This window comes from Meriones unguiculatus, chromosome 7 (assembly GCF_030254825.1).
Source record: "Meriones unguiculatus strain TT.TT164.6M chromosome 7, Bangor_MerUng_6.1, whole genome shotgun sequence".
Classification (NCBI taxonomy): Eukaryota; Metazoa; Chordata; class Mammalia; order Rodentia; family Muridae; genus Meriones; species Meriones unguiculatus.
Genome location: NC_083355.1, coordinates 41,847,898 through 41,870,838, shown reverse-complemented (window position 1 = coordinate 41,870,838; position 22,941 = coordinate 41,847,898). Strand labels below are relative to the sequence as shown.

At 52.3% G+C, this 22,941-nt stretch overlaps 1 protein-coding gene across 1 annotated transcript in view; it reads right to left on the bottom strand.

Moving 5' to 3' along the window:
• Positions 1-8,847: 8,847 nt before the first annotated feature.
• Positions 8,848-22,941, bottom strand: part of Foxn1 (forkhead box N1) — a 28,351-nt gene continuing 14,257 nt past the window's right edge. Inside the window, exons 3-9 of the mRNA XM_021639808.2 lie at positions 22,373-22,834; positions 20,351-20,464; positions 17,857-17,987; positions 17,056-17,152; positions 12,651-12,858; positions 12,046-12,537; positions 8,848-10,314 (exon numbers count right to left, since the gene is read on the bottom strand). Of these exons, the coding sequence (XP_021495483.1) occupies positions 9,995-10,314; positions 12,046-12,537; positions 12,651-12,858; positions 17,056-17,152; positions 17,857-17,987; positions 20,351-20,464; positions 22,373-22,834 (1,824 nt within the window). The 3' untranslated portion in view covers positions 8,848-9,994. The remainder of the gene's footprint in view (positions 10,315-12,045; positions 12,538-12,650; positions 12,859-17,055; positions 17,153-17,856; positions 17,988-20,350; positions 20,465-22,372; positions 22,835-22,941) is intronic.

Genomic DNA, 22,941 nt, shown 5'->3' with positions numbered 1-22,941 from the left:
CATCTAAACCCCCAGGCTGAGGAACCCGTCTCTGGGACGCCCAGAATCCCAGGCTTCTGCTGGTTCTGTGGAGCTCTCGTGGAGGGCCAGGATTTCTACTGAACTTTGGGACTTATATTTGTATGTGTGTATAAGTTCATGTATAGGCGGGGATACATGTCTGTGGAGGACACGGGTCAACACTGTATGTCTTCCTTAGCCCCTCTTCACCTGTCTCTGCCCCCCACCCACCACCCTGGGACTACAGATGCCCGACACTTGTTAGATAACTGAACTCAGGCCTTCATGTCTGTGGCCAGCATTCTCACAGACCAAGCTGTCTCCCCAGCCCAGAGCTTTGGTTTCTTAAGAGTGGATACTGCTGTCTCTGGAACATGAAAGGCTGCTAGGCATGCAGCAGGAAAGAGAGTCATTCTTTATTCTTGGAGATGTCTCAGGTGAGTTATTGAAGGAGACAGTTTTGGAGACCTGTAAAGTCAGCATGCCTCTGATAGGAAGAGATGGGGGAGCGAACAGCCCTAAGCAAGGACTGGGAGAAAAGCTTTACCAGGTGACTGGAGAGGCATATCCATCCACTGAGCTTAGGTGTGGCAGGCAGCTGCTTCCGAGAAAGACAAAGCTTCCCCAGGCAGACTGAGCAGTGACCTGGATGTGTTATCGCTGCTGGATGGAAGGTGGACTGGAAAGAGGACTAATTTTTGACCACAACAGAGATTCATTATGTGCCTAGCCAGGGGCTTAACAAGTCTTTTTTTTTTAAGATTTATTTTATTTATTACATAATTTATTAAATATATAGTATTCTGCCTGCACACCAGCGGAGAGCACCAGATCTCTATATGGTTGTGAGCCACCATGTGGTTGCTGGGAATTGAACTCAGGACCTCCGGGAGAGCAGAAGTCTCTCTTAACCCAGAGCATGGGGCTATCTCTCCAGCCCCGCCTTACAGGTCTTCTTGATGACTGTAGAAGGCAGGCACTACTGCTGTGCCTTTTTACAGCAGCAGTCAGCCCAGACTGTTTAGTGCCCCCACCCAAAATTGCACAGCCTTCAAGTAGCAGTGCCACGATTTAAATCCAGACTGTCTGGTCCCATGTACTCCCCGTCAAGTAGAGAAGGGACTGTGAGGAATCAGGATAAAGGACAAAGGGAGTGAGATCAGGTCACTACCCACAGATAGGAGCAGATGAAACTGAAATTTTTATTTGTTTTGAGATACTGTCATACTGTGGAGCCCAGGCTAGTCTCAAACTTCCAGTGCTCCTCCTACCTCTGCCTCTGAAGTGCTGGGGTTACAAGTGTGCGTTATCATTCTTGACCTGGTTGGGATGTGTGTGTGTGTGTGTGTGTGTGCAGGATCCTATGTGTGCAGGTGTACATTAATGTGTGTGTGCATGTGTGTGGAGACTAGAGGTGAGCCTTGCTTGTTATTCTTTTTATTTGTTTGTTTAGTTTGGTTTTTGAGACAGGGTTTCTCTGTGTAGTCCTGGCTGTCCTGGACTTGCTTTGTAGACCAGGCTGACTGAACTCACAGAGATCCACCTGTCTCGGCCTCCCTGAGTGCTGGATTCCAGATATGCATGCACCACTGTGCCTGGCTTTGGTTGTTATTCCTAAAGAAACATCTTGTTTTTTAAGACCAGACTGGAGAGATGGCTCAGTGGTTAAAAGTACTTGGAGAAGACAAAACACCACTCCTCCCCCACAAAATAAATAAATAAAAATGAGAAATCTCTTGCTTGAGTGGAAAGCAAACTCTCTGCAGACCCCTTAACTGAAAAAAAAAGTATGTATTTATGTGTTGTGTGCATGCCTGTGAGTGTGTGTTCACACTCGTATATGGAATATGCAGGTGTGTGGGGGCCAGAGGCTGACATCATCGGGTATCTTCCTCAGCTGCTTTCCACGTTGGGTGCTGAGTAGGTACATAAGGTCTCTAGGTGAGCCGGGAGCTTGCTGACTGGACTAGTCCAGCTAGCTAGCTTGCCTCAGAGATGCCCTGCCTCCACTCCCCACGAGCTGGGAAGCTGTCCTCCACATGCGCTCAGCTTTTACGTGGGTGCGGGAACCCGGACTCCAGTCTTCACGTCTGTGTGCTGCTTCACCCACTTGCTGGAGGATCCAGGTTGCTAAGGGGGAAGCTTATCAAGAGCTCGGGGATGCACTGTGGGTTGGTCAGGTGTCCTGGAAACGATGACTGAGAGACAGAAAGTTGCCTGAGACGAGGAAGGGGATAAGGGCTGGAGTGGGTGGTTGTTATGAGGTTATGGGTCCTTCAGGAATTGCTAAAGCTGATACCTTCGATTATTAGGCCCTCAACTGGCACTGCAGAGAGCCAGTACTAAATGATGCTGGTATCCCTCAACCCCTAACTGAGGTCTCTAAGTGAAGGCCAGGACCCTGGGTGTCCTGGTCCTGCCTAGATTTATGTCAACTTGACAGATGCTAGAGTCATCTGAAAGGAGGGAATCTCAATGGAAAAAAAAAATCCTCCATAAGATCCAGCTGTAAGGCACTTTCTTAATTAGGTTTGATTGATGTGGGAGGGCCCAGCCCATTGTGGGTGGTACCATCCTGGGCTGGTGGTCCTGGGCTCTATAAGAAAGCAGGCTGAGCAAGCCATGAAGACCGAGCCAGTAAGCAGCACCCCTCCATGACCTTTGCCTCCAGGTTCCTGCCCTGTTCCAGTTCCTGTTCTGACTTCCCGTTCTGACATGGAAGTGTAAGAGTCAAATAAACCCTTTCTTCTCCAAGCTGTTTTGGTCATGGTGTGTTGCATCACTGGGGAGGTCAGAATTTGAGAATGGGGTCGGAGGGGAACTCACCATGGAGAGAGTAGGAACCTGTTTGTTTTGGAGTCAGGGTTTCTTTGTGTAGCCTTGGCTGCCCTGGACTTGCTTTGTAGATCAGGCTAGCCTCGAACTTACAGAGATCTGCCTGCCTCTTGCCTTCCGAGTGCTAGGATTAAAGGTGTGTGGCACCATGTCAGACTAGGAGCCTGTTTTAAACTGAACCCAGGACCTCGGGTGTGCTCCACTGTTGAGCTGTTTACCCGGAGGGTAACATTGCCCCTGGAATCCAGACCTCAGGAATCCTTAGCGGCTACAAGAGTGAAGGCATGTGACAAGAATCTATAATCAGTCTGGGCATGGTGGCATACACCCTTAATCCCAGTGCTCAGAGGACCTCTGGGAGTGAGGCCAGCCTGTTCTACATAGCAAGTTCCAGGTCAGCCAGAGCTACAGAGAGAGACTCTGTCTCAAAAAAAAAAAAAAAAAAAAAAAAAAAAAAAAAAAAAAAAATGTAATTGATGTGGAGGGGTTTTTGTGAATGAGGTTGCACGGGTATACAGGTACGGGGTTGGTTCTTGTGGCTGCTGTGGCTTGTGGGGCTACAAGTCTTTAGAAAGTCATAAGTAGGACTTCCACTTAGGTCAGAAGGAAGGCTTTCCCCCACTGGTCTGGTGGACAATAAAGGACATCCCCCAAGCCCTAATCTCCCCAAGCCCCCCTAAGCTTCCCAAGGTCCCCCTAACACACACCTCCACGGTAGGCTGAGCCTCCAGAACATGTTTGTCGCACTTCAGCATCCACAACACAAGGGCCCCATGCTCTGCATACCTCATCGATGGAGTTGGGTACCAGATTGGCTCTCTCCATCGCTCTGAGGAGGCGAGGCCAGAGGGGAGAGAGGAGGGGGAATCCTGGCCACTTTCTTCCTTAGAGTCTTCCTGCCTCTCACACTGGTCTCACTGCCAGTGCTGGGGCCTGCTGCTCTTGGCTCCTGGCACCATCCTCTGGAAAAAGGAAGGGAGTGATGTGTTTAGAGCTGTCTGTCTCGAAAGGACAATTCCCGAGGTCTTGCCAGGCCTCAGATAATCTCTCCGAAGCCGACCAGTCGTTGAGCTCTGCGTCTTTAGGGGTATCATGTGGATCCTACTACTCGATAGAGCAGGAAACCCAGACATTGCAGGGGCCTCTCAGGGGTCACCCTCCTGGCTGGCCTTTGGAGTGCCTGTTGGGACTGCCTGCCCAGGTGTAAACATGGAGGCGCCTTATCCAGTTGGTAAAGAGCAGCCATCCAGGGCTCCATGTGCTTCCTCCGGGGCTAGCCCAACTCCTAAGCGTCAGCTTCCACATACCCGCTCTGTAGCACCTACAGCCAGCTAGGCTTTGTTTATATAAAGTCATCTATGTTTGTTTATATTAAAATATATATTCTGAGACAGGATCTCTCTACATAGCTCTGAGTGTCCTAGGGCTATGTAGACTTGATTGCTCTTGAACTTGTTGTGGGTTCAGGAATAGCCACTGACCACCAGATTCAGATTGATGGAAGTTTATTGAATGCTGAACAAAAACTGACTGGTCAGGGCCCTAGTCTGGACTCCGGGAGCCAGACTATGACCTGTCTGTTTCTAAGACAGGTTTTTTTATACAAAAAATCGTAACCAAGTAACAACCAGGTAACCAGGTATAGGGGGGCAGGGGGCAGCATTACATCATTTTGACTAGCTAAAAATAATTGATTTTGTTCCAAATGTATTGTGTTGTATCTAGGTAGCTAGACAAAGTATTTTAAGCTGATTGGCTGGGATTTAGGGTAGGAGAGCTCTTGGGGGCTTTCCATCTTTCTAGGAGTAAGGAACATAGAAGGATGTAGCAATCGTGCCTCTAACAAAATATACATTTATCTTTAATTCAAGCAGAACATGCATTTATTAAATATTGTTTTGCTCTAAGCAGCAAGCATTGCTATTGAATTGTATCCCATTCTCAGGCCTGTAGAGCCTGGGAACGTGAAATTAGTTTTACCTCATACTTAAGTTAGGTACTGGGAGGTAAAATGGCTTCTGATATGCTAAAGACAACAGCAGGTGTTAACAGAGAAGCCACAGTTATGCTAAAGTAGGTCTCAACTGAGGGGCTATAGAGTTTAAGCAGGTCACAACAGAACTCACAGAGATCCTCCTGCCTCTGCCTTCTGAGTGCTGGGGTTAAAGGCATACATACAAATGCCTGGCTTATTTAAAATAATGATTGATTTTTATTTTATGTGTATGAGTGTTTGCCTGCACCTAAGGGCACCACACACACGCCTGGTACCCGAAAAGGGCACGGGATACCTGGAATCGGAGTTATAGATAATTGTTAGCTACAATGTAGACACTGGACTCTAAGGTAGGTTCTCTGCAAGAGCAACAAATGCTCCTAACTGCTGAGCCATCTCAATGTATTTTAATTTAATTTAACTTGTTTTGAGACCGAGTTTCTTTGTGCAGCCTTGCCTGTAGACCAGGCTGGCCTCTAATCCAAACCCACAGATATCCAATTGCCTCTGCCCCCCCGAGTGCTGGGACTAAAGGTGTGCGCCATCTCTATTTTTTTAACATACTGTGGACTTTGCTGATGTAACTTTAAAATCTTTTTTATTTGGGTTCTTCTATCTGCCACCCTTCTCTCCCCCAATCCCTTCCAATACCCCAACAGGTAGGAGAGACCGAAGGTTACTGGGGGTAGGGGTCACTGAGATCTTTTTAGTCTACTTCCCCCTGATTATGAGTGTTGAGTTCCTTGGGGCAAGTCCAAGCTTCGTCTCGTCAGGATACCTCCAGTTTCTTCTCGTATCTTTTCCCTCAACCACTTGACAAACCAGAAACAGTAGGAACCAGCAAGAAGAATAGCCCTGCCTCTCTTGGGGCTGTGGTCTTTTTATACCCTCTCCAGAGTCCCCAAATTTAAACTGTCTTCAGCTGACAGTATCACATCCATGACAGAGCAACCCACAAGTCTGCTGCTGTGGATAACCCAAACCAGCCCCATATCCCCGCACCTGGGATTAAAAAAAAACATGTTTACATAACATAACTGTTTTTTTCTTTTGTTTTTTTTTTTTTTTTAAGACACCAAAGTTTTCACTACGGGATCCCTTTGTTATCACTCTGCTAAAGCCTGGACAATGGGACTATGTGAGTTTTGTTTTTTTTTTCACTAATATACACTATGTTACAGTCCTACAAATGTTTTAAAAATGACATGTGTGTGTGTTGCAATGCTTACAATATACTATAAAGTTATCTATTTCTTTAATTTTTTTTTTGTAGCACTGGAGCTTGGAGCACGAAGCTTCACAAACATGAAGCAAGAACTCAGCCATTGCCTTTGACTCTCATCTTCAGACTATATTTGTGGTTTCTTTTTGTCTACATTTTTTTAAAGATGTTTTTCTTTCAACACAGGGTTTCTCTGTGTAGCCCTGGCTGTCCTGGTACTCTCTTTGTAGACCAGGCTGGCCTCGAACTCAGAGATCCACCTGCCTCTGCCTCCCAAGCACCGGCATTAAAGGCATTGGCCACCACTGCCAGGCTCTCCTCTGTTTTAATAGACAGTATCTTGCTGTGGTGGCCAGACTGTCTTTAAAATCTTGTGCTCAAGTGACCCTCCTCCTTCAGCCTCCTGAGTGTTGGGGTGAGCCTGCGCCAACACACCTGACATGGTCGCTCATGGCACAGTCTCTGGCACCATGAAAGCTTGTGATTTGTTGTCAGCATTGCTACATTCCAAGTGAAGACTAAAAGGATGTTGTAATTTTGTGTCTGCAATGTGTGAATGTGGTGTGTGTGTGTGTGTGTGTGTGTGTGTGATTCATTTTTCCTTTGAGACTGAACTTGGAGCAGGGCTGGTAAGCACCTATGATCCCTTCTGTCCCTCGACCCCATTGCTAGAGGGATAGGCACAGGAGCCTTCTTATGTGGATCCTGGGATCTGAACTTGGGCCTTCTTCCTGGTGCAGCAAACACTCTTATCCACTGGTTCATCTTTCCAGCCTTTAATGACGTATATGCCTCTCTCCCCCCTCAAGTTTATGGGCCTTATTTTCTTCTTGAACTGGCTGTATAGCTGAAGCTTGACATCATGCTTCTGATTCTCCTGCCTCTACACTCCAAAAGCCTGGATTACAGATGTGCACTTCTATGTCCTGATAATTTGAATTTTTTTTTTTTTTTTTTTTGTGGAATCCATAAACAAAGGGCTAATTCATCTGTAAGGTAGAGGATTTATAAATGCTCCAGGGAAGTCCCAGCTTAAACCAGGGGCTGGCCAGCAGGGGGAACCATAGGCACAAGAGTGCTGGATTTGTTTTCAGAATGGAGCTGGGCCCAGTTTTAAAATCTGAGGCGCCATCTAGTGACAAAGGACCCAAAGGATGACACCCAAAGTCCTATCTGCTTGCCACCTGCTGTCCCTGCTCTGGCATGCTGAAAGGGCCTATAGTGACAGATTTGACGGAAGGCCCCCAAAGAGCCTTGTTGTCTCCTGGATTAAGGTAGGAGGAAAGGGAGGATGTTAAGGGGGGAAGTTGAAGGGCTTGTCTGTGCTCCCAGGTCGCAAGTGTCAAGAACAAAGGAAGTAGGTCCCAGAAGAGTTCTAGGAAACACTTGTCCTGTACCTGAGGGCCAGGGCTGGCCAGAGCTGGGTACCACATACCCTGGAATTTGGCAGACAGCTATTTCTTTTCTGCTGGGGCAAGCTGTTCTTTTTCTTGGGTGTGCCAGCTGGCAATGCCTCTTCCATGTCCGGCCCCACCCCCAGCTCCTTTCTAGAGACTTCGGAGGGAGGTGGGCACTGATGCAGGGAGGGGGACGAGGTTCTATTCTGGGTTTTTTTGTAGAACTCTGTAGGTACTGGCTGGCTGGCTGCCAGGGCTGACTCCCAGAATGACTTAAGCCAAAGACCTGCCTGTGGCTGCTCCGGGGCATGTGCTGAGGGGTCATGCCCGTACTTTTGGCTCCTGAGCCTAACCGTTCCTTCTTGGGGAGGAACTAGATAGCTGCCCCTTGCTGGCCAACCTGCAGGGTGGGCTGAAATGAGACTGAGCTCCTGGCCCTCCAGAGTCCATCCTCCACTGCCAACGGCATACGCGGCACCAGCTTATGCCCCAAACAGACTCGGCAGCTCTCCCATGTGGTGACAAGGAGATACAGCCTAGACAGGGAAGCGGCCCGTTCTGCATGCCAGGGCAGTGCCCTCCAAGGCCAGAGACATCAGGTCCCCTCAACCTGGAATTACAGAGGTTATAAAGCACTTGCTATGGCTCTGGGAACTGAGCTCAGGTCTTCTGGAAGAGCAGCAAGTGCTCCTAACCACTGAGTCATCGCTCCAGCCATGTCAGCAGAGGACAGGTGTCAGAAGAAGAGGTGTCGAGAGACGTCGCCTCCTTTATCTGGACGGGCAACCACAGACTCCCATTTTCCAAGTTCCTGTGCAAAGAGGCCTCACCTGGCTGCTCCCTCAGCTTGGTCTGGAGCCGTGGTTCTCAATCTTCCTAACGCCGTGGCCTTTTAATACAGTTCCTCATGTTGTAGTGACCCCCCCCAGCCTCAACATTATTTCCTTGCATCTTTGAAACAGTAACTTTGTTACTGTTATGAACTGTGATATAAATGTTTATCGATACGCAAACCCTGTGAAAAGGTCATTCGACACAAAAGGGTCTGACCCACAGGTTGAGAGCCAGTGGTCTAGAAGCCCTGTCAGGCCTGGAGAGATGGCTCAGCAGTTAAGAGGGCTTGCCGTTCCTGCGGAGGACCTGAGTTCAGTTCCCGGCACCTACACCGGATGGCAGATCAAAACTGCATATTAACTCCAGCTCCAGGGGATCTGATACCCTCTTTTGGGTCCACACACACACACGCACAGCCATGCACAGCACGCAGTTGCCAACACACACACACACACCGCACATATAAATTTTTGAAATTATTTTTAAAGTCCTTCTAGATGCCTCGTGGCCTGCTTCGTGCCTCTGCTTGAGGGGGGAAGACCTCAAAACGAATGCTCCGTAGCTGTGGCCATCAGGCACTTACTTTATTGCTCTAGGACGGGGGTGGGGGACAATGGCAGATGACCGAGATGATTGGCTCACCCTGGGTGAGCTTGGGGACCGCCTACGGAGGTACATGTTACCCTCAGGCCCAGGGAAGGCTGAGGCTCCCACTTAGTGAGCCATGGCGGGCATGTGAGTCAAAGCCCAGCTCCACGGACATTCTGCCTGCTGCCCGGGTGTCCCAAGTCTGCTATGCAGGCGTGTGCGGCCCCCCCCCCCATCCTGTAGCAGGCTGCAGTCTCTGGTTACGGAGGATGCTAGAGACAGTGGACAGCAACTAGTAAGTACGCTGGGGCCTGGACTCTGTGAACTTCTCTTTGAGAAAGAGTGAGACTATGGCAACCCGGAGGGGACCCTTCCTGTGGCTGAGACTAAGAGAGGAGGATGTGTTCAAGTTTCTGAGGACAAGGGCTGTTCCAAACACTCTGTGTTGGATTTGGGCTCAGTTTGGTCCCAGGGTAGAGGCTGTCCCTTCTGTGTGTCTCCCTGGAGGCGGCCAGCCAGAGTACATACTGAGGACGGATGGGAAAGGTCTGGATAGGAAGTAGCAGTCCCCCCAAGGGTTCACAGGCCACATGGGAGGAGCCCTTGTGGGCTGTGAGGGTAAAGACGGGAGAATAAATACAGACTTCTGGGAGCGAACGTGACTGGAGTGGGACAGGCCAGCAGAGCACACAGGAATTAGATAGGGTTTAGGGAGGCGGGATCTTTGACATGTCACACTGGCCCTGAGCTTTGCTAACCAAAGCTTTTAGCTCTCAGCTGCCCCCAGAAGTCAAGCCAGACTGTGATAGTCCACGCCTTTCTCTGAGGGCCAGACTCATGAGCTTTCGAGCACGCTCGAAACTGAGGTTCGAGTAAGTTGGCGCTAGGGGGCGCGCTGGCGCTTCCTTCCCTACACGGCCCTCGCTGGGGCCTTGTGTGAGGAGCGGGTCCACCAGGAGGCATCCTGGCTGCATCCCCCAGCTTCCGGCTAACAAGGACGTTGGCTGAGTGGCGTAGGAGACAGTTAGTGTTTTCCTTCTTTGACCTTGAAGATGAGCCCTTTATGGGCAGCCAGCTGGGACTCCAGTCCAGGCAGAGACTGGAGCTGATGTTGGGCACAGCTCAAGCCAGAGCCATTGGCTTGGAGCCGGGGCTGAGGTACACAGCAGGGCTGGCAGCAGCTGAGGAGGAAGTGGGTTCCAGTTCCACAAAGGCCGAGTAGAGGGTGCTGAGGTGCAGGTCTCCCAGCGCGCCGGAGCCCGCGTTGCCTGGAGGCCCCAGTTCACCTGCCTCATTGCCTGTTTCTGCCAGACAGGGCCCTTGGGGAAAGCACTGGGCGGCTGGTGGGGGTGGCAACATGGAGGCTGACGTCGGGGACGAAGTCACCAGCACCAGGGGGTCCAGGGCCAAGCTGTCATCCTTCAGCTGCTCCCACAGATTTCCTAGTTGGAGAGGAGCAGGGGAGGAAAGAAGCGTCATCAGCGGCTGGCTGAGAGCAAAGCCTCCCACCTAAGCGTCTCAGGAGCCTCAGAGTTCAGCTCCGAGGTAGCAAAGTGTGAAAGCCATAGTTGCAGGGAACCCTCCAGAGGGACGGCTACCCACAAGCTGACAACCACTGCCATGGTCGCAGATAAACTCTGTGCCTCTCTGGGGGGAGGGGAGGTCACGGGAGGAGATTAAAGATTTGCCTATCGGAAGGGTTGCTGCAAAGACTTACTTGGGGGCTGCTAGGCGCCCCCTGAAACTCTTCACTCAAGCTTCTGCCTGGGTTCCCAAAGAAGGTGGGTTTGCAGCCTACAGTCTTCCCACAGTGCCCCGCTGGACCTGATGAGGAACATAGACCTGGCTCCCTAGTCCTCCCCTCTCACAGGACCCAAGATGCAGGGACAGAATCAGAAGGGACGCTTGACTCTGAGGAGCCAACAGCGCTGCCATTGATTGCCCTCGGGGTCATGTGACCTGCCTTTTGGCAGGCCACTGACTGGACTACATGAGTAGAACATGTATTTTATATGCAGGGTCGAGAAAGAGACCTGACAACTCTGGCTGCTCTTGGCCATCTGGGTCCTAGTCCTAACTCCTTTCTGGCCAAGTGAACTTGAGTGGATTCCTGTGTGGATTCGCTTGCTAGTCCACAGGTCCAGACGGGAGCTCACAAGTAAAGCTGTTTGCAAAATGCCTGGAACTCAGTAGGAGCTTGAGTAGGTATTAATTAAAGGCTTTGTTTTGGTTTTGATGCTGGGGTAGTGAGCCTAACTAAGGCCTGGTGCATGTTAGCCTAGCCAGCCTTCTCTTTTTTTGCTGGTTTTTCGAAACAGGGTTTCTCTGTGTAGCCCTTGCTGTCCTGGACTTGCTCTGTAGACCAGGCTAGCCTCAAACTCACAGAGATCCACCTGCGTCTGCCTCGAGAGTGCTGGGATTAAAGGAGCGCACTACCAACCCCCACCATCTCCAGCCTTCTAACAGATATTTATAGCATCCCACAAGTCCATGGCCGCCTCTGCAGCTGCCTGCTCTCTGAATCCACAGCAGATTTGGAATGAAGATCTATGTGAAGTTATTTCTAATAGTCTAAGGTATAGGTCGAGAGCCTGCCCCAAACCTATGGTCGGTGGCAGCCCCTGAGGGCACACTGCCGGTTAGCTGGGAAGGGGTGGGGCTTAGAAGGGACAGAGGTTGGGGCTTGGCTGCCTGTAGGTTGGAGCTGGCAAGATGGCAAGAAATAGATTTCCCACCCCTGTCCCCTCTCTGGGCTTCTAGATTCAAATCTCTCTAAGACATGCCTAGCTCTGAGATCTCATATTCTATGGAGGGTCCATCTCCTGCACTGAAGGGTGAAATCTAATAAAAAATGCAAATGTTTTTGGAATGTTCAGACTCCCAGCCTCAAGTATGCCGTGGAACTTCTGGCTTTTCCAAGCTTTGTCAGAGATGAGCGGTTTGTTGAGGAAGTCATCCCAAACAAACATGTTCAGGGTGCCAGGAGCAGGAAGATAGGGGCAAGAACAGTTTACCCAGCTTTCAGGATGGCAGGGGGTAAATGAGTAGCTTCAACGCTTACTCCTAGTCATGGGCCTCAGGTGACCAGGAGCCAGCAGGTGGCAGCCTGGAGACGTGGGCAAGAGCACCTCCCCAGCCCTGTCCCACCCTTCCTTTCCCTGCTCCCAGCTCACCCTGGAAGTCAAAGTCGGTGAGAGAGGGATTGATGGCATCCAGGTCGGTGCCAAGGTCTCCATCTGGCTGCAGAGGATCGTGCAAGGTCCTGGCTGGGGAGGGCTCAGCCAGCAGCTTGGCACTGTGGCTGGGTGGTGTGTGGGCAGGAAGAGGTGAGTCCTGGGGGGTGCCTGGCTGGGCCTGCAGCTCAAGATGCCCATCCGGCTGGGGGAACAGTGGCTGCTGGTGTCCAGAAGGGGCCAGGCTGGGAGAAAGGTGTGGGTAGGTCTGCCCGTAGCAGGAGGGTGCGTGACCTCCCAGCAGGTCCTGCAGCGGGCTCTTGCCAGGCATGGGAGCTGGAGCTGGGTGCATTGCGTGCAGAGGCTGGGAGAGACCAGCGGGAGATGCCAGGGGCCGGATGGGGCCTGGTCCTGCCAGCCCAGGGGGTGGACAGCCCAGCAGTGGAGAGCCCAGTTTCTCCCTCTTGTCTCCAATGAGGCTGTCTAGTTCTTCTGCAAAAGAAAACTTGATGAGGCCTCCCTCTTTTACAGCCCCCCCCCCACCCGCTGGGCTGGGCCCTCCCCAAGGCCGTGCTCCTCTTCCTGCCGGTGCCTGCCGGCCTCACCTGGTTTGGCCATGCTTTTCCGCACAGCGATGGGGTCCTTCCTTTTCCACTTCTGCAGCTCTTCCTGCATCTTGTCGATTTTGGAAGGGTTGAGGGCCCACAGACAGCCCTTCCGAGAGGAGCTTCCTGATTTGTTCTCCACCTTCTCAAAGCACTTGTTAAGAGACAGGTTGTGGCGGACAGAATTCTTCCAGCCGTCGGGCGCCGTCTGCCAGAGTACAGCAGAGCGAGAATTCAGGCTGGGCTCAGGCAGCGAGAAATGGCTCCAGGTTTGGGTTCCAGAACATTCCTTCACCAACTCTGGACACAGAATTTCTACACACTCTGTGGTTTGATGCCCCCAGCACCGAGAACATGCTTGTTTTGGGATAGGCTTAGGCAGGAACCTTGACCATAAGCTAAAACCTAAAACCTGTCTTCATCCAACCTAGCTCTTCGCCCAGACCCTTCAGAGGACTGTGATCCTTTACATGTTTATTTGTTTATTTTATGTGTGCATGTGGGTGCCTGTGTGTGTGTCCATGTACTATGTGTATACAGGAGGTCCAAAGAGGTCATTGAGTCCCCCGAAACTGTAGTTACGGATGGTTGTGAGTCTCCATGTGGAAACAGAACCCAAGTCCCTCTGCAAGAGCTGCCCGTGCTCTTAACCACTGAGCCATCTCTGCAATGCTCTTTTTGTTTATTTGTTTGTTTGTTTGGAGACGGGGTTTCTCTGTTTAGCCTTGGCTGACCCGGAACTCGCTCTGTAGAACAGGTTGGCCTTAAAATCAGAGACTCACCTGCCTCTGCCTCCCAGTACTGGGATTAAAGGTGTACACCACTACCCAGCTCTCTCCAGTACATTTTAGCACCACTGCTTTTTGAGATGAGATCTTACTTGTAGCCCAGGCTGGCCTCAAGCTCGCAGAAATCCTGATCAGAATCTCTTGAGTGCTGATATTGCAGGCATGAGCCAGGATGTCTGGCTTGTGACCCTCTTTAAGGGACAGCTGGTAAATGCCACCTAGGCCTCTGGTCTATATCCTCATTGAATCAGGATTTGCCCACTGGGCCTTCTGGGCTGTGTAACTACTTGTAGAATAGGGAAGATCACTATTTTAAAACCTCTGGGGTAGGCAGACAGATTGCTGTGAGTTCGAGCCCTTCCTGGTCTACAAAGTGAGTCCAGGACAGCCAAGGCTATAGAGAGAAACCCCGTCTTGAAAACAAAAACAAAAAGTCTCTGGGGCCAGCTTTAAAGGGAGTCCAGCAGAACGCCCCTCCTCTGGGTCGGCCTCATCCCTCTGGAGCAGAAGAGGATGGCGAGTAGGTGAGTGTTAGACCACCTGTTGCCTTTGTTAGACCACCTCTCTGCCTGTTATGGCAGATGTGGTGTTGGGAAAGACGTGGGCAGTAGTATGTGGGTGAATGTGTACCAAAGTCCTTAGACCCCTCTTGCTGTGAGTGGCATCTCTTACCACAGGTCTCCTGAGGGAGGGTGGCTGCGTGTGAGAAAGTGTTGCAGAGTACATGCATATATCCATGATTGAGTGTGTGGGTGTGAGTTCGCATGAGCGTGCCCTGGAGGTGTGCCCTGATGTGGAGGCCAGCCCTCAGGCAGGGGGTGCTCGTGCCAACAGAATAAACACCCATTAGGAGGCCTGGTCATGCCACCGTGCAGTAATTGTGCCCAGGGAGGGTTGTAAAAACCATTAAGCTGACTCAGTTGGGTGAGAGGCGGTGGTGGGGAGTGTGGGGGTGAGGCACGGGCCTCCTGCCCCCGGTCTCTGGCTCAGCTGCTGCCCTGTGACCACCCTGAGTCCAACAGGGGCTGACTGTGGGCAGAGCCGACACTCTAGCTGATGGATCTCCCTCACTCCCTGGCTCCTGTCCCTTTCAGCCCCTCGTTTCTGGTTAATGAGAGATGGCCATGCCCTCCTCCCTAGCTCGCTTGCCCTAGGGTGCAGCCAAGCTGAATCACGCCTAGCAGAACCGGGCCCTGATGCCAGCGTCACTGAGGATTGCTGGCAGCAGCAGCTGGAGCCTTCCTTGGGGACAGCTAGCCTGTCTCGGGGCTGGTACTAGTGACCCCCAAGGTTCGTCAGGGGTCACCAGGAAGGATCGTGAGCTACCTTCCCACAGCTGTCTCTACTAAGAGCCAAAGCTCTGTCGCCCCATGGGCAGACTTAATGGGCACTGGGAACTTTTATGGTCCCATAAACCTGTGACTTTGGGATGCCAGGGCAGCCCCCACCCCAGCCACTTCCTGTTTGGAAGAGGGATGGTCAGCACTAACAATTATGCTCAGTGGCCGGACACTTCCTCAGTCCCACATCCCTGACTCATGGGACCACAGGACGCTCACAGCAGCTGCCGTGGTATGAGTTCTGTCCACTTCAGAGTCCACTCTGTCCTTTGAGTACTGTCCCCCTGAGCGTCCATTCTGTCCTTGCCTTGAAAGATGACCTCCAAGTGAAGATTGAGAGGTTTAGGCTTTGAACTCTTTAGGGAGGATCAGAGGGAACCTGTTGGCTTGGAAGGACTCTATGAACCAGCTGGTCCAGGCTGACATGTTAAAGAGGGAAACTGAGGTCCAGAGAGAAAAGAAGCTGGCCTTGGATCACATAAGGAAGTGAAAATAGGGCCTGGTCTCTGGCTCTGTTCCCCAGCTGAGGGCCCTGCCGAGGTCATCCCATGGGGCCTGCCTTGCCAGAGGGGCCCGGTCCCATCCTCACACATTCTGAAGTCAAATGTAAACTCAGGCATGAGGGAGTGATGCAACCGGCTAAGAAAAACAACCAAACCAAAAAAGCTGTCGGACTTCTTCACTCCTCAGTCCCATAAAACAGGGATTACACGGCTCCCAGGAAAAATAATTAAGCCAGGAAGATGAGATGCAGGGAGGGGCTAGGGGGAAGGCCAGGAGTGGGCAGGGAAGATGGCCCAGAAGGATGAGGGAGGGCCCTCACCTCCCTTTCTCTGACCAGTTCTTGGAGGACTTTGCTGCTGCTTTAGGAGGTGGGGAGCGCCTATCTCTACTTGGAGATTCTGGGGTTCAGGAGCAACCCAAACAGACTATTTGGTGTTTCTATGTCCTAGACCATCAAGCCAGTGAACTTTTCCATTCCAGTCAGAGCCATGCTGAAAGACACTTTTGCCCACTCCCTGTCTGGTGGGAGCACGGGGGAAGGGGGGGGAGCTGTCTGCCTCCTAGGAGAGATCATCCCCAGGCAGAGCTATGGTGCAGATAGTGGGGGTGGAAATCTCCACTGCCTACAGAGCTGGCCCTGGACTGCCTGGGCCTCGGCTTCTGTCCTGCCTGGGTTGTGCACGAGACAGTATCTACCAGTGTGTAAATCCTGAGGACTGTCTCCCTAACAGACGCTCTTGTCTGCCCTACGCCTTCAGGAGAAGATGTCTGTGCAGGAGGGTCTCAGGGGACCTGTGTCAAGGCTAAGGGGGCTGTGTGTGAACCAAACGTGTGTGCGCTCCACCCAAGGACTGGTCCAGCTGGTGCTGTCATTGTGGAAGGATGGATCACCCTGCTTGACAAATTTGCTCACCTGGAGAGAAGGGTGCCTGTCATATCCCCAGGAGGCTGGACCTCAGCAGGCTCATCCAAGGCACCAGCTTTGCAAAGTCAACCCAGGGACTCCTCAGGGTTAGATCAAGGGTCAGGGTGATCTATTCCAGCCCCCCAACCCCCGTGTAAGAATCTTGCTGAGGAACATTTGAAAATCTGCTGGGTGGGATCTCCACCTCATGCTGCCAGAACTGTTACCTACCAAGGAATCCCATGCCTCAGTTTCCCCAGGATCTCTCTAGGTCCACTCCCTGTCCCAGGGGTTCTGGGAAGGAATAACTGGGAGCTGCCTGAAGTCTTCCTCTGAGGGGAATAGGAACTAATGCTGCACATGGGTTTGGGAGACACCCTAAGGCTGTGAGCCCCACTTTCGGGTACAGGCGAGGCTCAGTGTGCCACCCATAGTGGCAGGCACTAATCTTAACTCTGAACGCTGGTCGGTTCCAGCGCTCCTGCCACCTTAGCTAACAGCTCCAACTCGGAATTCCTCCAGCCCCACGGCACCCTGGCTGAGGCTGGAGACACATTACTTGTCTTCCTCTCTCAATTTGGGGATAGGTAGCTGATTCCCAAAGCCTGTCAGGACTGACATCACCCCTTGCTCCAGCTTCCCCTGTGTAAGCCGGGGCAAGCAAGATCTGTCTTCCCCCTCTTTGCCGCTGAGGCTGGAGCTGGGGACCTGGTGCATGAGACGTGAAGCTCTCTATTTCTGAGCCTTGTGCAACCCTGAAACCACAACCCCTTGGGAGCTTTGCACTCACTGTGGACACAGGGGAAGCATCTTCTGGCCACAACCCTTCTTTTTTTGATGGGGGCAGGGGAGGTGGCCCTTATACTCACCTTGAAATAAGGGAAGTGCTCCGTCATGAAATTGTAGATCTCGCTGACTGGAAGGCTTCCGGTCTTACTGTTCTTAAGGGCCATGAAGATGAGGATGCTGCAAGAGAGACTTCCTGAGAGCCTGGCCCATCTTCTTCGGCTCCCTCACTGACAGGCTCTGGGAGGCCGAGACTGAACTATAGGAGCCTTTTGTGGAATCTGGAAAACCAGATTGCTCTCTGACTTAGCCAACAGGCGTGTGAGCTCTCTGAGCCTGTTTCCTTAGCTTTGAAAAATGAAGTAGCCAGCTTGACCGCTGGGTCCTCAGCTCCTTGTGTTAGACAATAAGGCACAATAAGACAGTAAGTGTTCTGCCAGCACTCTCTCACAGAAAACTTCAACTAGGCTGAATCGTCTCCCCCTTTCCCTTCCAGACAACCAAACAGTTTCACAGCTAGTAAGAAGAAGAGCTGTTTATTGATTTTTTTAAATGTTGGAAGAGGGGGAAGGCAGTGAGGACCCTTAACTCCCCACCTGAACTCTAGCTGCGGGTGCTGGGCCCCAGGACGGGACCTCACAGCCCGTCTACCCAAGTCAGCAGCAACCGGGTCCACCCAGAGTTAAGACTCAGGGTCCGACAAAAGGCAAAGATTGTGTATCTACCCCCCCACCTGCAGGGGTCGTTCTCCAGCACCCTTGGAGTTACTGGGTGTGATTTCTGTTCCCTGAAACAACCCTCACATTTTGAGGATCATGGTGCCTTGGTTTCCCCAAGGGCCCTCATTGCTCCTAGCTCTGCCCCAGTTGTCCTAGGACACGTACCTGTAGGAGTAGATGGGCTTGGGGAAGAGTGGCTGGTGCCCGTCAGCGCTGGCCTGGGGTGCAATCCTCTGATAGGGATAGTGAGCCGAGCCCAGGTAGGGCACAGGATAGCCGCCCCCACCTGGGGAGTACTGCAGAGGCCAAAAGGGACAGAGTCATCACCACGATATCAAGCCTGCCCAAGGGGGGGGGGGTGCCCCTTCTCATTCGTACATATCCAGAGAAGGAGCTGAGACCACATTCTCCTGCCATTGGTCATGGACCCTACATCATACCCAAAGGCATGGCTCAGTAATGGGCAGTGGGATGAGCTTGGCAACTCAAAAGTTCTCAGAGCTGCCTTCCTCCACCTCTTTCCTCTCCGCCTTTGAGGTACCCTGGTTGCCAAGGTGATGGGATGGGATGGGGAACAGCCCACAGTCCTGTGCTTTCCAGGCAGGCACTCCAGGCCTCCTGTGCCTCTCCTGGAGCACCGGGCCGGAAGTGGGATGTCCAGCCTGGGTGTGTTCTAGGCATGGCCACCTTTACGAGTTTCAGTGGCTCTTTGAAAGAGCCGGTCATGATGGTGGGCAGGTGGGGGTAGGAGGTAGTTTTACGGCGAAGGGAGTGGCTGCGGTGCCAGGAATGGTGTTTTATGGGGGCTGGGGGTTGGAGGCTCTGACTCCCCCAGCTGCTCCAGGCTGAAGTGTTCTTTCCAGGTCACCCGAAAGACACTTAGTGCCTGAGTCACCCTCTCTCTGGGCTCCATAAAGCCCTGGGTGCGGCCATCTTGTTCAAGGATGCTGAAGGATGCAGAGGGCTTCAAAGCAGGGCTGGGCATAGCATGGCCACTTAGGGTCTGCTGGTCACCTTCATCCTGTGGTGGCTTGGTCCCTGATGTGGCAGACTGCCTCAGGGAGATCCTCTGCCCTGAGTCAGAGCAGGAGCCTCAGAAAAGCTTAGGCCACTGCAGCTAGGCCCTTTCTAGAAGGGAGGATGTCCCCTCACGTCATGTGTTTCTTTGTCCTTCTCTGTCACTTTCTGTGCCCACAACAGGCAGCATGACTCCCCCCCACACACACACACTCCTTAGCCTGCCTCCTGCCTTGGCTAGGATCAGGACCAATGCCAGAGCTGGAGTAGAACCTGCTCCACAGGCAGGGCCTGTCTGAGTGCCAGGCTGCAGGTGGATGGAGCCGAGCGCTGGGCAGCCACTTGCTCTGTCTTGCCCAGTGACTCCAAGGGAGCTGCCTGGCTGCTCTGGGGCTCTTTTCTGTCTCTTTTCAAAAAAAAAAAAAAAAAAAAAAAAAAAGAAAAAGAAAAAAAAAAATCCTCCATCTCTTGCCAGTGTGGGGCAATTATTTAGCATCTCATCCATTCTGGAAAGGCTAGCCCGGGCAGTGGGTGGCATGGGAAAGGGCAAAGATGATGAAGACCACAGCAAGGACTCCACCCTCACACTTGTGCCCACCAACCCCAGGCCAAAGGGAAATTTGAAGACAAGGTCACACAGCAAGGTGTGACCTAGATGGGAACCCTTTGTTCCCTCCCTGTTCAGCCTGTGTGTCACAGCACACACCCCTTTCCACTTTGCTCCTGTCTGTCTGCGATGGCTCTCCTCCCTCCCTCTTTGCTTCACATCATGACTCTACCTCAGTGTTGGTTGCTGTTTCTGTTTGAAAAAGAGCCTCCTATCAGCCTCCACCAGGGGTTCAGAAAATTCGAGTGTCCCTAGAAAAGGGCGATTGTTTCTCTTCCCACTAGCCACTATTCTTCACCTGGGGTAGCCCAGTCTGAGGCCCAGGACCCTGATGTCCTCATGTGCCCATCCACATCCACACACACACATGTACATGCACACCGCACACAGCAACAGCCTCCACAGCATACAATGACACCCATACACATAGCAACACCCATACACATAGCAACACCCATACACACAGCAACAACCATACACACAGCAACACCCACACAGCAACATCCCCCCACAGCAACACCCACACACAGCAACACCCCACACACCAACACCCCACACAGAAACACCCCCCACAGCAACACCCCACACAGCAACAGCCCACACAGCAACACCCACACACAGCAACACCCCACACACCAACACCCCACACAGAAACACCCCCACACAGAAACACCCCCACACAGCAACACCCCACACAGCAACACCCCACACAGCAACACCCCACACAGCAACACCCCACACAGCAACACCCCCCACAGCAACATCTATACACACAGCAACACCCACACAGCAACACCCCCCACAGCAACATCTATACACACAGCAACACACATACAATGACACCCATACACACAGCAACACCCCCCACAGAAACATCCATACACACAGCAACACCCCCAGCAACACCCTCTACAGCAACACCCACACAGACAGCAACATCCCACACAGCAACACTAATGCACACACACACACACAGCAACCCCCACATGGCCTCCTGAGAGCTCCAGGAAGCGCCTCCACCTGCCCTAGACTCACCTGATGAAAGGCAGGCTGAGAGGAGCAGTACATATGCTGTAAGGGAGGCTGGTAGCAGTACATCCCAGGGCCGCTGTCCACAGCTTGGGGCTTGACCTTGACCTCTGACCCCTGCTGAAAAAGAAAGTTGTTTTTTTTTTTTTCCTCCCTTTCTTCTTTCTCCTGTCTTAAACCTCACACTAAAAGAACCCTTTCTGATTCTCAAAGCTGACTCTTGGGGAAGGAACAGAGATGGACAGGGGTTTTCCTGCGGGAAATCAGCAAATCAGTGGAGGGGCCAGGCTACATCCCACCTCCCTGCAGGTGACAGGCAGGGTAGGCTGGGCCACTGGACAAATGGAGGAGGCTCATCAGTGGTCACGTGGACTTGAGTACGACAGAGATCTTTTAGAGGCCCATGTGAAGTCCTCAGGGCCTGTCCCTGAGCCGAGCCAGCTCTCGGCTGGCTAGAGACAGCAAGGGTGTGCACCTAGGACCTACCTGGCCGATAGACAAGCCGGGATCAGACTGCTCTTACTAGGATTCCCACGGGCCTTTGGGATGCCAGCATTTGGGCCCAGAGAAACGAAAGCTAGCCATGGCCACTTTCCGGGTGTGCCCCAGGGCAGCTGATACAGAGATTGCTATAATCTCTGGATCTCAGGCCTGGAAGGGCCACAAGTACCATGCCCAACCCCTTCATTTCATAGGCTATGGAGCTGATCCCAAAGAGGGGAAACTGTGTGCTATTAGTCACCAGAGAGTGGACCTGGAAGCTGTGGGCTCTGGGTACATCTTGTCTCCGTGTGCCAGGTGGGTTTCCGTCTACGGGTTGGGGATGTCCTGGCAAGTCATGAGGCCTCAACCATGGAGTGCCAGGTCCTGAGTCACAAGTTGTAGATAGTGGGAACTCTCTAGAACTCAGCTCTTGGCTGAATGAGCAGGAGCTGCACTGAGTGGACAGTTGCTGGCTTGCTGGGTGCCCCATTCTAGAGGCTTGAGAAAAAGCTGCCATGGCTCTGGAGACAGCATAAGATCCTTTGTTGGCCACACCTGATGGGTGTTCCCCTATTTCCTCGTCCTCCTTCGTGTAAGAAGTGGCCGAGGACTAAGAACGGGCCTATTTGAAAGCAGGAAGTGAAGAGGGTTGATGGATCAGAGCCCAGGCTGACCCCACTCAGTTACTGCCTTGGAGTGCCTTGGGATCAGAGATAGGAAGCAAGTCCCACTCTGCTTCCCAAAGCCACACTCCTGAGACAGGAACCCTTAACATTACTTTTCCCATGAGGCTCAGAGAGATTAAGGGGCTTGGACCAGGTCACAGGGCTTACAGATCTGGCTATTGAAGATCAGCCTTCTAAGGTGTACACAGAGGTGTGCTCTTCCCAAAGAATAGGTCCAGGAGCTCACCTGTTATTCTAGCACTAGTGACATTGGGCAGAAGAATTTCTAGTTCGTGTCCGGGCCTCAGGCAACATAGCTAGTTTCTGTCTCACACACAAAAATTAAAAATGAAAATAGGGTCTGGAAGGGGTCTGGAGATACTGGTAAAGGCCCCATTTGATGGAGTTTGCATTCTGATGCTCTGTCCAGAACCTTCTCTCTCTGGAATGTGTGTTTCCTCCTCACATTTGCATAGGGGTGTGTTGGTCTCCCCGGGCATTCTTGGACACTTAAACAAACGAGACAAGTCACCCTCTGGAATCCCGAATTAGCATCCTCTGGGAAGATGCCAGCTTCTTTCCATGATGTGCTTCCTCCACTAGCCCCCTCCATGCCTGTCAGGCTAGCATCCCCCTCCCCAAGGGACCAGTATGGAGCCAGAAGGCCCCTCCCCTCTGTGCTTGTTGCTTCTGTGGACCTCTGATTTTAAGACAGGGTCTCCATACAAAGGCATAGGCTGGCCTTCGTCTCAGGCAATCCTCCTGCCTCAGCCTCCTGAGTACTCGGATTACAGGCATGTGCCACCACGACTGGCTTTGAGAATTCTTTTCAAGCAGTCAGGAGAGAGGAAGTAGGAGGCCCTTGGCCACTGGTACTCACCAGAACTTGGCTGTGTTCCTGGCTGGGGTAAGGGAGTGCATTGCACCAAGCTTCTGCTGGGAAGCTAGGCAGGAAGGCCTCAGCATCTCCCACATCCACAGGAATCTCCTCAAAAGCTTCCAGTGCCCCTGGAGTCTTAAAGGAGTGTCCATCAAGGGCCATGGCCGTCTGGGCCTCAGGGAAGATGTCCTCGTGGAAATGCCTCTTGTAGGGGTGGAAAGGCACATGGTTGCCCTTGAGGAAGCGCCCTGGGGTACCTGATGGTCCCTCCTCAAAGCCAAAGCCAGGATACTTGTCTGAGGGAGAAAGGCGGAAGGAGCCTGGGCCAGGTCCGGCTGTGCAGTGGCTCTGGATCTGCTCTGGGCCTGGAGAGGCAATGCTTGGGCTGTGTGGGGGCAATGAGGGTGCCCTCTCCGGAGGACCATCAGGCACAAACGACGAGCAGCTGAAGTTGGCATGCTTCTGGGTAGACAGAGTAGAAAGAACCTGTAAACGGAGGTTGGACCAGGGGACCTGCCAGGACCCTACTCTGTGTTGATATAACAGAGTCTATGGCTGAGCTCACGGGA